Raw genomic sequence first — 13,502 nt, 5'->3', positions numbered from 1 at the left:
TACCTTCCTTAGGTAAGGGGCTCTACAGGGGCTCTCCGCAGCAGTGGAAAGGATTCTCCAGAGTGGAGGTCTAGATCGTTAACCCCTGAACCTTCATGCCGAGCTGAACTCGACAAAACCTTGAAGTCGCAGATGCCACCTGCCGACGACACGGCACTTTGCTGTGACTGCTGATCATACCCTCCGGTTCAAGCTGGCCGAATGGCACCGACAGACCTAGCGAGTTCTTGCGTTCAGCCGCTGCGATAGTGCCGAAGACGACTCGGATCCAACGTTCATTCATCTTCGGCACGTGGTCCGACCGTTTTCCTCATATCCAGCCTGCGTAGTAAAGTCTTCAGCAACCTTCCGACTGGCAGCCTGTCACCACATGCCGGCCGTCTTTCATCTCAACAATCTGCGCCGTCGAAACTGAGCATGCTTCCCAGTTTGCGCTAGCGACTCCCAGCTTGCCAAATTGGGTCCAACACCCGAAGCCATTTCCATTGCTCGGGCTCTTTTGGGCAATAGTCAATTGTCTTCTCTGACTCAGTAGGCCAAGTTCAACACAAAACCGCTAGCTGAAGCTCATTCCAAGGCTGTCCCTGTCTCTTCCTCAGTTCCAAGCTCCGAGCGGATGGTAAAGGATCTGTCCCTATCGCGGATGGAGCATCAGATGATATGATTGCCATAATGATCAGGAAGCTGGGAAACTCTACCATCAGCCGCATCTATGTCATCTATGTCTTACTCGAAGAAGCCTATGCAGCCCTCGCCGCTGAATCGACACGAAGTCGATAACACTAGCAGCTTGCACGACAACGCCATCACGGTATGGGGCAATCCCGTCTGTTGCCCCGTCGGTCCGGTCGTCTGTGCCGGGTTGACGCTGGTCCGGGATGTCCTCCGCGGCGAGTACGCACCCGCAAGCCCCATTTGTCGAGCGAATCTGTCCTGCGAGCCCAGCCTCCACTCGCCATACGTGTTTCGAGCCATCGATGCTTCAAACCAAGCCGAACCCTCTGGTAGGCCACAACCTTGCTGCGGACAGTTCGGTCGAACTCGTACGTTGCCATGCCGCCAACTCTCACCATGGCTTAGTCCGATTGTCATCAACCTATGGGCTGCTTTCTTAGCGACAGTTGCGACGACGCTTGCGCATTGCTACTTGCCTCCGGCCCAACCAACCCTGCTAATGATGGCTTCATCTTAGACGGCTAGTGGCGTCCAACGTTTTCATCTCGGGTCGGCGTGCCACTGAGTCTGTGGTCGGCAGATGCCGCCAGAATGCCACCAAGAAGCGGCTAGAATGCGTCAGTGTCACTTGTCTCGCCATGACACATGCGATGGCAACCTCCGAAGCTATTCGCTCTTGGGAGTATTGCTGTGATGATAGTCTTCTCACACTGTCGTGTTTCAACCTGTATTATCCACCTACATCATGTTAAATCTCTTCATAACCATCCCGAGCGGCCCCGCAGGCCCCTTCGCAGGGTGGGAGGATCCCCAGCCAAGACATTTCTGGACCATGAAATGCAGGATTGGGGGCTTTGTGATGGAGGGCTCGTAATTCGGCCCAAACCCCTTGTCCTGCTCCGGAGTCGTGGGAAGTCCCATCTCATCATTCTGCCCATGTGTGTGCGTGTCCTGGTCGCACTTTATGCAGTTGCGAGCGCCGAACAAGGGTCGTCAGCCTCCCAAGCTCCTGAATCTTGGTGGTATTTCCTCCAGTTCATACCAACAAGATCGGACCCGGGGATTCCATCCATGCGCAGATCGCAGGGGGTGCGATCGCTGTGATCTCAAGGCTGCTGCATGATAAACATGGCCTTGCCGTTGCTTGCTCCCCAGTTCTTAATTTCTTCTTTCTTCTCGTTCCCCGTCACCTTGTTCCCTGCCACGGTTCAAGACTCCGTATTCATGTCTGGCCTACTTGGCCAACAATATCCACGGGGGCGATATGGCCATCCAGATGCCTCAAGAAGAGCTAGGCACAGCTATAGGGATTCTCATTTATTCCCTGTTCTGCCTGGCTTGTAGTTGTGTCATGGCATGGTTGACGTTCGCCCATCGCGAGGCTCTCAGCTGTGAGTTTGACTGACGCCCCCATCAGTTCATCGAGCTAACCAACACTGATGCAGATGTGGCACTTGTATCGTACTTTACCGGACTGTCTACTGCCGCTTCAGTAGCGCAGCAACTGCATACGATTGTGCGATGGAGAGACATCAAGCTGGCCCAATTCCAAAATTCGGCTGCCAACGTTGGTAACCCTGAACTGGCCATAGCTGGACAATCGACAGGTCTTGACCTCGTGTTTTTCTACATCCGTTAGTACTACTTGTTTCTTCTTGTAACCTTTCGCTGACATTCCCAAGAGTATTACAGCTATAACGTCGAGGCGACGTTGGCCTTCTTCTGGTAAGCACCGGACCTCAATGGCTGGGCTACGTTCTAACATCCACAAGGTCGATTGCTCTTACACAATCCATCTTTCAGATGAAAGCTGTCAAGTCCACGCGAAAACAAGCCAATTACACGGCCAAAGCTGCAGCTGTTCTTGTGCCCATTCTGTTAGTGGGAATTCTCCGCTTAGATGCTGTCCAGAAGCAATCTGTCACTTTCTTGCTCTTGGCAGATTCAATCAGTGAGTCTTTTCGCCCGCTTTCAGATTATTGTTCTGACCCCAAGTGTCCAGTGGGCTTCTGTCTGAGCGGAACTGGTGCTCTCCTTATCGTCATCTTGGTCAAATACATCCATACGCGCCGCAACCTCTTGTCGTGGAACGTCCGTTACGGTCAACGTTCAAACAGTACGAAGAGCAGCGATACTCTCGTCATTGACAGCAGTGCCGAGAATCGCCGCCAAAGCATCTATGACAGATGGCTCGTCGTTCGCTTCAGCATAGCGTTCGTGGCATTGGCGTGAGAAATATTCCTTTGACTTTCGATCGCGTTCAACTACTGACTGGCCCAGGGTCTTCCAGGTAGTCACGATTCTATTCCAGGTGGCGTCTGCGCGCCAGAACAACCGCGACTCGCTGAGTGAAAGCCCAGACCTCAGCACGGAGCGCCTCCATTTGGACCTCATACTCTTTCTGCCCGGCGTCTCCACGAGTTTATTAACATTTGTCGTGTTTGGGACTACCAAAACATTTCGAGATTACATGGTTGCAAAGGTTGTACCGAAGCGCTTTCGGCGAAGGAGCAAGCAGCATTCACCCCGGCGGGCTCGATTGTCTCGAGCATTCACAAAAAGAAGCACTTCGCGCCCTCCGCGCCTTTCACTCGACACCTTCGTGGCACACGACTTGGATGTCTATACCCCCACTGGCGATGGCAGCGGGATTCAACTGAGAGAGTTGAACGGCGACGGCTCCGCGAGAAAGCCTGGCGAGGATGATCTACGGCCTTTGGTGGCGGAACCGAATAAGCCTGACAATGTATACTTGTACTCAAAACAGTAGTTATGATTCACGACTAAAATGATACCACGTGGGCTCAAGCCCATCTTTGATTTAGAATGCGTACTTGCGAGGCGGCAATCTCATTGCTTCTAGGAACTCAACATATTGGCATGGAGAGAAACGGAGTAGCTGAGACGAAAAGAGTGAGAAATTGTAGTCCGCCTACAAATCTTGCGAAATAAGTGATTTGGCTAGAATTATGAGCCAGAGTGCAACTTGACCATCAAACTTGCATAGTTAACCGACTGCGCAGTCCTGAACATCGTGGTGGTTGCTCTCGCAAACACCATGCCGGGGTACAGCAGAGAGGTCCAATGAGATCTGCTGACTAAGACGTTTAGCGCGGTGCACGTCCACCCTGGAGCTAGCATTCAACCTCTTCCAACTTCACGTCGCAGCTCCATTTTGACGACAAACAAATCACAGCGAAACAAGCTCAGCTATCAACCGGAACATGTACACTTGTTATCAAGAAATCAAGTCACACGATTAGATTGAACTTGTCGCGCTCAGCCGGACAAAAACTGCGATTGGCTCCGACTGAAAGGAATCCACCACGAGGCCAGATCCACTCCTCCGGCTTGCGACAGAGCCGCCTAGGACACAGCATCGTTGATGCAGCATGTGCTAGCATATTGGACACGCCCAATCTTCCCCAGGATTTTGAACTTTGTTTCATTCCTCTTCAGGCTCTTCTGGTTCCCTGGGCTATTTAGCTCAAAGGTCGCCGCTACCTGAGGCGGTCAACCTATCACCCTATCGGCTTCAGCAACATCTCATCTCATCATGACGGGCTCCACCATGTCCGATCTCACGGAGTTCGCGGTAGTAAATATCTGTCGCAGTGATGGCCAAGATACCGGTCCGGGGTACTGGCCAGCACCCACAGATGCTGCGAAGGCCGCGAAAAAGACCACTGCGCCTGTGGACAAGATACCGAGGGCGAAGCCTCAGATGGTCCGTTTGGCTGAAGATGATCCGAGATTTCAGGAATGGCGAGTGAAGCTGGGTATCTTGTTGAAGCAGGAATTGAGTCCTACAGGTAGGTCTGAACACCAGTATCCCCGAACCTTATTTTAACATCCAGCAGAAGGTCTTCCCTGGCTCCTCAACTTCCCGCGAGGATACTGGCTCTACGAGAAATCGAAGCATCTATGGGTTTCCGGGTACCCTTCAAAGTCGAAGCTTTACAAAAGCCCCCAAGAGTTTGGCCTCCATCTTCTCTGGCTGCTCTCCAGCTCCACGGACCGCATGGACTGCCGCTGCATCCATTGCAACATTCGAGAAGTGCCGAACATCGAAGAGCTAACGGTAACGGATACCCCACGTGCTCTGCCAGGACCAGCCAACCCTCAACCACCGTCCAAGATGCGGAAGGTTACGCCACAGATGCCGCTCAGCCGTACTGCATCGCCAGCCCCTGCTGCAGCAGCAACACCGCCGACGAGTGTGAAGAAGGAAACGCCTGTACCAGTACCGACGCCGTCGATCAAGAAGGAAACTCCCGTTCCTGTGCCGGCGATACCTCGGGCAGCACCCATTTCGGGACCTGCCCCGAGTCAATCACAGCCTGGTCAGGCTCCCATCCAGCCGACCCAATTTCAACCAAGCCAGCCTCCTGTACAGACACCAGCCCAAACGCAATCTCCCGCGCAAGTCGCTGCTCAACCTCTGGGACAAACTCCAGTACAACATGTTCAGCAGGTTGTAGGTCAAGGTCCCTACCAGCAGCCACAAATCCCTCCGTATCCTCCTCCATTTCTCGGCATACAGCCAGCAGCGCTGTTCCGCGCTGGTGAGATGGTTTGGTTCCAAATGTCGTCTGGCTGGCGAATCGGCATCGTTTCAGCCACAGGCATTATCAATCCGAAGAACAGCAAGCCCGAAACACTCCAGATTCTTCCTATATCCCACTTCCTATTCGGGCAGTCTCCTGTTCATCTCATTGAAGCCTCTGCCCGGCCCTTCCTCGCCTTCTCCGTTCCCGGCGTGGGCACCGCTGAGCTTCAAGATAAGCCTTACGACCAAGTGCCATGGGAATCCTTCCTCGGCAGCCTTTCGGCCGACGATACGCACCGCCGTGAGGTTATTCTCCTAGATTCCTCCAAGATGGCTGCCCAAAAGATTGGCCAGTCTTTCTCCCTTTTCACTCGCGTCTCTACTACCGAGGACGGCAAGAAAACGGACTACAATGGAATATTCCTTGGCGCAGAACGTGTAGAGCTCGGCGACGTCCTGCGTATCCGTATCTCGCCCGACCATGGCCTTCCCGAAGCTGCTGCGGCCCTCCCAGATGCTCTTCTTGGTCTCCGTGAGATTTGCACCGCCGTCGACATGCCTGGGTCAGTATTCTTTAAAGGCGACATCTACCAGCCCATCAGTGGCGATAGCCAGCCTGTAGGTGGCATGCCTGTGTCTGAGGACAAGCTACCACGTGCTCTCCGCGAGGAATGCGCCTTCCGGTTCAAATTCGCTCCCACCGAGCGTTGGCGCTGCGTCCTTCTTCGACACAATGCTGTCCTCCGCGAGGGCGACCTTAAAGGACGTTTCTATCCAAGTCACAAGCTTCTTCCGTTGCTCGAGGGTCAGTCAAAGGTACTAGCGGAGGCACAAAAGGGCATCGTTCGCGACGCACAGCAGCGGCTCAACCAACGTACAGATACGTTCAAGACGGGGTATATTGGTCTCAAAACCAGCAGAGTCGACACCATTGGTCCCGCATTACCCCCTAATAGCGTCATACAGTTTGGGCCCGAGGTACGAGAGGAAGAAACCTAGGCAGCCTTCTTCTTGCACTGCTCGATGGCGGACACATCGATATCTTGCATCTTCAATCAATGACGAGCCCATCGACGACTCAGGTCCGCCAGAAAGCCTCCGCTGCCTCGAGATCACATATGGTCGTGTCTGGTGGACCCACGGAGCTCGCAATAGACTAGAAAGTGGCGAAGTTTTTGCGTTGGGCTGTGCCAGGGTGTATAGTTCCTAGAGAATAGACTAAGAGCCACAACTGGGGGGAGGGGCTGAGAAGGAACTCATGTGGATTAGAGCCCAGCATATTATGTGGTGATGTCGGGGGACATATAGCATCAATTTAATATATTAGAGAGATCTGAAATCCCTGCTCGGAATCTCTGTGAAAACCACAGGAAGCTGCACCCTTGAGGCTAACAGACTTATCATTGATTTGAGTGACAAGCAAAACAGAGCGTGTTCCTGATCACTTCGGGGCTTATCAGCGCTAAGGGGTAGGTGTTGTAGTAACTTCGTAGTCGCCCCTTTGACGAAGCCAAAGTCGCAAAGGCGGTCCACTGAGGCGGCAGGTTGGTGCTTTTGAATCCGAAATATCATCTTCAATCGATATCCTCAACCGGCGTCATTTGTTAAGAACGTGCTTTCTCTGTTGGTCTATGGTCCTAAGCTTAGTAATTTGAGGTCGAGATAACTCCAACATTGATATCCACGGGTGTTGGACGCTGTGAAGGTGGGATTAGTTTGTTCTAGAATCTATCGAGAAGTGTCATGGACACGGCGAGAAGATAGGGCAAGGGAAAATGGCGTTCTTGAAGATCTGGCCACCATAAAGGTTGTGTGACTCACAGGACAAGATTTTGTCTTGTTTTCCGTCTGCCGTCGTTTTACAGTTTCGCAAGTATGACTAGGTACCCATTGAGTTACGATAGGGTGAGTGCGTTTCCCCTCATAAGACTTCGAAGGCCTTCCTGGTGTCTCCAGTATCTATGTTGACATTGGACTCTGATAACTCCCGCGCACGCGATTGAGACATTGAGGTGTTGGGGCCTGGAATTTTAATGTCTTCTGCACATCAATCAACCTTGAGCGCCAGTGGCTTTTCCTGACTAAGTGTCTCCGATGTCATGTGAGTCACTTGGCGTGACTGGAGTGACCGTGAGAAGTGTGGCTGGGGCGCGAAGACTGTATATAAGATCGTGAAGTGCGGTGTTTCACCACGCCAAGTTTGCGCTCGAACATCTTCTGCTGCCATCTTCACCAGCACAACCTCCACAATGATACACTTTTTCGATCTGCCGCGCGAGGTGCGGGATATGATCTACGTCGACTATGTCTTTATTCAGGGCGGCTACATCTTGAATTTTGACAGCAACAAGCTTAGAGGCGCCAACGGAAGCCTAATCGACCTTACCCTTATGCTGACTTGCAAAACTATCGCCAAGGAGATGAAGGGTGTAGCTCTATCCTCGAATACGCTCAACTTTTCCACAGAGCTCTCGGAAGAGCACCGCCGCACGGCTGGGCGCTTCGGCGAACTAGTCAAGACTCTCTACAACACGCAAGGAACCAAAATGAACCAGATTTATCCGAACTTTCTCAGCATCCCCGACGATTTATGGAGGAAACTATCAGAGATCGACCCGAAATTTGCGCCGTACGTGGATTTGATCAGAAGAAGACCTCACTGGAACGACCGGCGCGCGGTGGACAACGTAGGTCCGCCAGGGTCGTGTGGCGAGACGCCTTCCGTGTTCCGGAGATTCGTCCGCTCTGCTCTGCAGACGCTTGTGTCTCATAGACATTGCTTCGACGCGCAGGAGTTTGAAAACTTTGAAAGAGGGCGGCGCATCTCAGACGCTATACGACTTGAGAAACTTACCAACCTCAATCCCGATCTTTGGGCCATACCTAGCGCCCAGGAAGTGGAGCTGATGATTTCCAGCATGGGAAAGGGACCGAACAAGTATTTCGAGAAGCGGTGGCTCCATGGCTCGGCCGGTTATCAGCTGAATCACGTCAAACATCGTTATTCAGCTGCAGCAGTAGCCATTCGATTTCTCAGATCCCTACCAAAAGACACCAGATCAAGTATTAGAAGGATTGTACTCGATGAGGACTGGTCAGCTGTTGCATTTGCAGAGTGCCACGCCCAAGGGTTGATTCCGTTCTGTCAAGAGAACCCTCATCTGCGGGTGGAACGACGAGTTAGTATGTGGCGAACCATCTTGCAGACGATGAGCTCAGCGTGCGATACCTTCACCTCTCCTCACGAGGGCGCAGCTCTCGGGGCGGACCAAATTTCTCATTCAGTGGCGGTTTGGATCCTAGAAGCCCTAGAACTGGAGCCTGCTGGTATGCCCTTGGGTTCATACACAATGGTTCTTGATGGGGACTGGACGATCTCGGAAATCTTCCAAAGGGTGGTTCGACGAGACGCCGCGTGGCAAGCGGCCGTCGACGTCTGTCTGGAGCGGGGGCTCATCCTCCCTGTCTCTTGGGACGTGAGACGGGCGGATCCGAGAAATATCACGGGCATGGCAAGCGGAGGTGTGAAGAGGTCCAACAAATGGTACTTGTTCGAAGGCTTCCCGCAGGCTGTAGAGGACATTGTTGCCGGAAGGTCCGTCGTCAAATGTGCCTTTGAACTGGCCGATGCGTGGGGAGACTCCTACGACGTGGAGAAGCTGGCCGAGGAGCACAAGCACTGGACTTTGGACGATTGGAAGGCGGGCTGGTTCGTCCGCGAAAAGGAGTCATTCGAGCCCGACCCGCCCTCGCCGAGCTGGTTGCAACTCTTGTGTGACAATACTTGGGAGGCAGCACCCGTTCGTTATGACTTTGAGCAAGAACTCGAATCGAGTCGAACTGCAAGGGAAATAGAACGCGAAATCCGAGATACATGGGACGAGACGAGCTGGGACGAGGCGTAAGGTATTGAGTGACTACCTAGAAAGTACGGCAGGTAGAGTGAATGTGAATGTTTGAGACCTCACTGAACATTCATATGGCAGTAGCAACTCTGCCAGAAAAGTCATACAGCTATTCCGAGACAAAATCTGAAGAACGCCAACGCAATCCAAGTGATGAGCGTCATAAGAAGCTCTTTTGGCCACACATGAAAAGTCTTCGTGGCCGCCGAGTCACAGAAGTTGAATTCTGGAAAGCCAAAGGCAGTACTATTTAGGCGCCATGCCAACATCTCACAGTACGTCTCTGCTCTTCATGAAGCATCACAGCCATCCTCGTACGACGCCTTGCGAGATACGCCAGACGTACAACGACCGAGTCTGAAAAACAGAGTCAATGAAGCCGGGCCGCAGCCCAAGTCTAATGCCCCGATCGCTGTCCATGATTCACAGTCTTTCGTCAGGGAAAAGTAGTCGGTCTTTTCTCCAGATAGTCAATGAAAACATGACGTGTCGTCAACACGGAGGAAGACTTGTCTTGTGCATTCATACGATCCCTCCCATAGACACCGAGCCAAGAAGCAACTCAAGATGAAATACTCGGCCCTTACCCTCATCAACTGGAAATTCGACTTTGTCCAGGGCAAGGTGGGCGGCCAGCAGCTCACTCACGGAAAGCAGCGCCAACATATTGCCATCGACAGCCAAGCACAAATCACAACAACACGAAACCACCTTCCGGATGTATACACAACAGTCCAATAACCAGAAAAACAATTTCCAGGAGTCGCACTTCCCATGTGGCCAACGACCGAAGAAAACCCCCGGACCAATCACCCGCTCGTCTCGAACCCAGACTCCCGGGACTCACTTTCCTGCCGTCAGCACGATCCATACACTCCCCGGGCTCCCGTCCAATCACCCAGTGCCAGGAGAAGTGACCTACCTACCTACCTACATTACAAAAAGAAAAGGAAAAAAAGGCCATCAACCTCTAAGACCCCAGTTCCAGGGGAGAAAGAAGAAGAAGAAAAAACGATCGTCAGATTAGGAAGCCAGCTCACCAAAGGCCACCAACCAACCAACAAACTGTTCCGTCCCAACAGGCCGGTCGTCGTTTTCCGGACCCCGGGAGCCAAAGAGGCAGGCAAACACTGACACTGCACCAGCCACCAACAACACCAACACGACGCAGCAAATCCCGTCGTTCTGTTCCACCCCTCGCCGCCCCAGATCATCCCAGATCTTTTCCTGCAACACCGAGGCAAAGTTCTATCTCTTCTCATTTTTTCTTTCCTTTCTACTCCTCCCTCTCTCATTCGTTGGGAATACTTTCCACTCCCGTCACGCCCCCCCTCCAATTCATCCATTCTTTTTTTTGTTAATGTGCCGCGCCACGCCGTCGTATACGACCACCCGCCACACCACCAAGACGCACCCACCCCCTTTTATTCTGACATAGTTTTTTTTTTTCTTTCCTTCTCTACCTTCAATTCAATCTCGCTGCCTACGCACCCAACGTCCCGGCATATGGGCAGATGGATGTCCCGGGTTCGCGGCTCCGGCGAAGTTTGCTCAACCCGGAGAAGTTGCGTGCGTACGAGCATGCATGCACCAAACAAAAGTCGACACTGACTTTTTCTTCTTCTTGGGACTACTATTCGTTCTGGTTTGAGTATGACACGTTACACGAGCCGACGTGACATCGCTGGATGACGACGATTCAGGCGACACGAAAAAAGGATCGGATGATAATTAACGGTGTCTCGGTCTCAATTGCATACGGCCCGATGGCACATCATGGACGTGTCTCACGGAGCAACGAGAAGTGGGCGGAACTGGCAGTTTGTCCAAAGGGTCTCTGAAATTCAGCTTATCCTTGGGTTCAAGTTGTGATGTATATGATTCGTGAGAGATGTGAAGAAGATGGTGAAAGAGAAGAATAATCCGCTTTCCGCACGTCTTGGCCTGCCACCCCAAGACTTGTCCCACATTGTCGGTTCATCTGTCTGCTCTTTTCTTTCTCCCTGCAATGCAACGCCTCCAAACTCCCTTCTTTTTTTGTGTTCGCTTCAACCGCCGTGTCTGTGTCGTCCCATCTTCCGCAATTATGGCCTGATCCACCCCCTCCTCCCAGTTCAGGTGCGTCCGGGTACGTCTCCTCTCATTTCTCTTTTTCGCTCCCTCCAACGGGGACTAGGTGTATGCAGCAGGTGGAGGTCATTAGTCGGCAGAAAACGGTGCTTTTGGTGGTCGAGACAATGCTTGGGTCGTGATGGCATAGTGCTTAAGGCTTCATGTTCTTCGTTGTTCCTCTGTTTGGTTCTCGAGGTAGAGGAACCATTGTGGCGGCGAATGAGACTATTTGTGATGTGGTGCAGATATGATGATGATGATGATGATGGGTGGTCGTTTGGTTTCGTAGTGTTGCAATATGAAAAGGAATGATGAATGCATGTTCGACGGAAAGAATCGGATGAAAACGTGCGCCCCGGGTGATTTCAAGATGAATAGGAAATGTCGCAACTCGCTCCCCGCACCAAATCAGGTCAGACATCATTCACCCCGCCATGCCCGGACGCCTTCAGTCGAATTCAATAATGTCGGACAGTGTAAACAGGTGATGGTCGTATTACTTGAGTTTTAGCGCCTCGATTTTGGCCTGTATGCTCTTGAGGATTTCCGGGTCTGGTTCCGGTTCGACCTTGCGTGGCTTCAGGCGAGGACAGTTGGCGTCCTTCTGGTGACCACACTTCTTGCACTCGGTGCCGTCTTCTGCGCCGCCAGGGTATATCGTCTTGCACTTGTAGCATTCGTGATGCGGCACAGCATTCGGCCCAAACTCGTCGCCGGGGTATCCGAACGGATACTTGTCCTTCTTGGGCCTGGTACGTTGTTAGCAGTGAATGACGACACGACTAGATGCAGTTCAACATACGGGTCTCTGGGACAGTCGGTGCAACGGTTGTGGGCGCACTTGGAGCAAGTCTTGCTGCCGGCAACAAAGAGCGTCTGGCACTCGTGGCAAGTTCTGCGAACTCTCTGTCTCGGTTTCTTGTAAATGAGATCCTGGCCGCCAGTCTTGCTGGGGCGCTTCAAAACGATATCCTTCGCATCCTTGGCGTCGTACGAGTAGTCGGGAACGATGGGTGCGTTCTCCTTCTGGGCCTTGAGGATGGCAGCCCGCTTCTCGCGGCTGGCGATGCGCTCGGCCTCGGTTCGCTTGGGCGGGTGACGGACGCACTTGGTGCAACGGACGTGCTGGCAGCTGGGGCACTCTTTGGCGGCGGCGAAGGTCGCGTTGCACTTGTGGCAGGTTCGGTGAACACGCATGCGGATGGGCTTCTCGACGCGGAGAGCGGTGCCCTCGGTGGAAATCCATTCGCTCTGCTTGATCTCGAGGCCGAATCTCTCGCCCAACTTCCTGGCGCGCTCTTCGAAGAGTTCGGAACGGGGCACCTTCACGACGCCCTCCATGTCCTCGTACTTGCTCTTGGTGGGCTCCTTGGGGGTTTCCTTCGAGGTTTCCTTGGGAGCAGCGGTCTCGGCGGCGGGGGTCTGAGTCTGGCTATGCGGATGTTAGACGGATGATGCACACTGGAGCCATAACAGCGTGGCGAATACGGGGAACAAAGCAGAGAATGTGCCTTCTCTTACCCAGGAGTAGTGGACTGCGCGGGAGGCTGCTGCCCGGCGGTGGACAGAGTGGACATCCGCTTGGAGGAGCCATCGCCTCTCTTGAAAACAGTCTTGGCCCTAGACAAGATCTTTCCCAAACCCTTCTTCTCCTTCGGGACCGAAGGCCCGGCTTGCGCAGGTGAGCTCATGATTGCTGTTGTCGCGAGATGTTGGTTTCGAAAACGTGGGATCCTAGATCGAATGTGGGTTTCCCTGGTGGTGAGTGTGAGATCTGCGGTCGACTAGAAGCCAATCGAGCAAAGCCGGAATTGGTGGTTTTGGTGATGCGGCAGACGGAGGAGCAGGCGTGAATTGCGGCGGCGTCTTTTAATAAGGACGTGTTGGTGGCGGTCGAGCTGCTAGGCGAGAAAGTGCAGGACGAGATTGGTGGTGGTTCGTGCAGTCGGGGTCGATCAGCGACGAGTGGATGTCGATCTTCGGTTGTTGCGAATGCGAAGCAGGGCGCAGTTGAGAACGATGTTGACGGGCGAAAGCAAGATCCTCCGCGAAAGGCAGTCTATCGTCTTCCCATTGCCTGGTGGTGAGGAATGGACAGGACAACAGATCGAACCTCGAACGGCAGCGTTTTGTTGTTCGGGATGAGTCGGCCGGGAAGAGGGTGTGGTGTAAGAAGGGGGAAAGACGAGGAAGAAGAGGACGGGACGGGGAGGTGGTGGTTGAAAGGAAGTCTGGAAAAAGTGGGAAAACAACCAGTGCAA

General features: G+C 53.0%; 4 protein-coding genes across 4 annotated transcripts; 3 read left to right on the top strand and 1 right to left on the bottom strand.

Annotated features, from left to right (window-relative positions):
* Window positions 1-712: 712 nt before the first annotated feature.
* CkaCkLH20_01029 (glycoside hydrolase) lies at window positions 713-2,907 on the top strand (the record flags this gene model as incomplete). The annotated part of the gene is made up of 5 exons (XM_038883749.1): window positions 713-1,004; window positions 2,121-2,309; window positions 2,358-2,400; window positions 2,448-2,626; window positions 2,678-2,907. The coding sequence occupies 5 exons, from the start codon at window positions 713-715 to the stop codon at window positions 2,905-2,907; spliced, it is 933 nt and encodes a 310-aa protein (XP_038751344.1).
* A 1,324-nt stretch (window positions 2,908-4,231) lies between these two features.
* On the top strand, window positions 4,232-6,223 carry CkaCkLH20_01028 (transcription-silencing protein clr2; the record flags this gene model as incomplete). Its single annotated transcript, XM_038883748.1, has 2 exons — window positions 4,232-4,487; window positions 4,536-6,223. 2 exons carry the CDS (start codon window positions 4,232-4,234, stop codon window positions 6,221-6,223), a joined length of 1,944 nt encoding a protein of 647 aa, XP_038751343.1.
* A 1,250-nt stretch (window positions 6,224-7,473) lies between these two features.
* Window positions 7,474-9,129, top strand: CkaCkLH20_01027 (uncharacterized protein; the record flags this gene model as incomplete). Its single annotated transcript, XM_038883747.1, has 1 exon — window positions 7,474-9,129. The coding sequence occupies one exon, from the start codon at window positions 7,474-7,476 to the stop codon at window positions 9,127-9,129; it is 1,656 nt and encodes a 551-aa protein (XP_038751342.1).
* A 2,608-nt stretch (window positions 9,130-11,737) lies between these two features.
* On the bottom strand, window positions 11,738-12,932 carry CkaCkLH20_01026 (uncharacterized protein; the record flags this gene model as incomplete). Its single annotated transcript, XM_038883746.1, has 3 exons — window positions 11,738-11,990; window positions 12,044-12,673; window positions 12,763-12,932. The coding sequence occupies 3 exons, from the start codon at window positions 12,930-12,932 to the stop codon at window positions 11,738-11,740; spliced, it is 1,053 nt and encodes a 350-aa protein (XP_038751341.1).
* Between the last annotated feature and the right edge of the window lie 570 nt (window positions 12,933-13,502).

Source organism: Colletotrichum karsti (genome assembly GCF_011947395.1).
Source record: "Colletotrichum karsti strain CkLH20 chromosome Unknown Scaffold2, whole genome shotgun sequence".
Classification (NCBI taxonomy): Eukaryota; Fungi; Ascomycota; class Sordariomycetes; order Glomerellales; family Glomerellaceae; genus Colletotrichum; species Colletotrichum karsti.
Note: the sequence above shows the minus strand (reverse complement) of the source record. Positions and strands in the feature narration are given on the sequence as shown.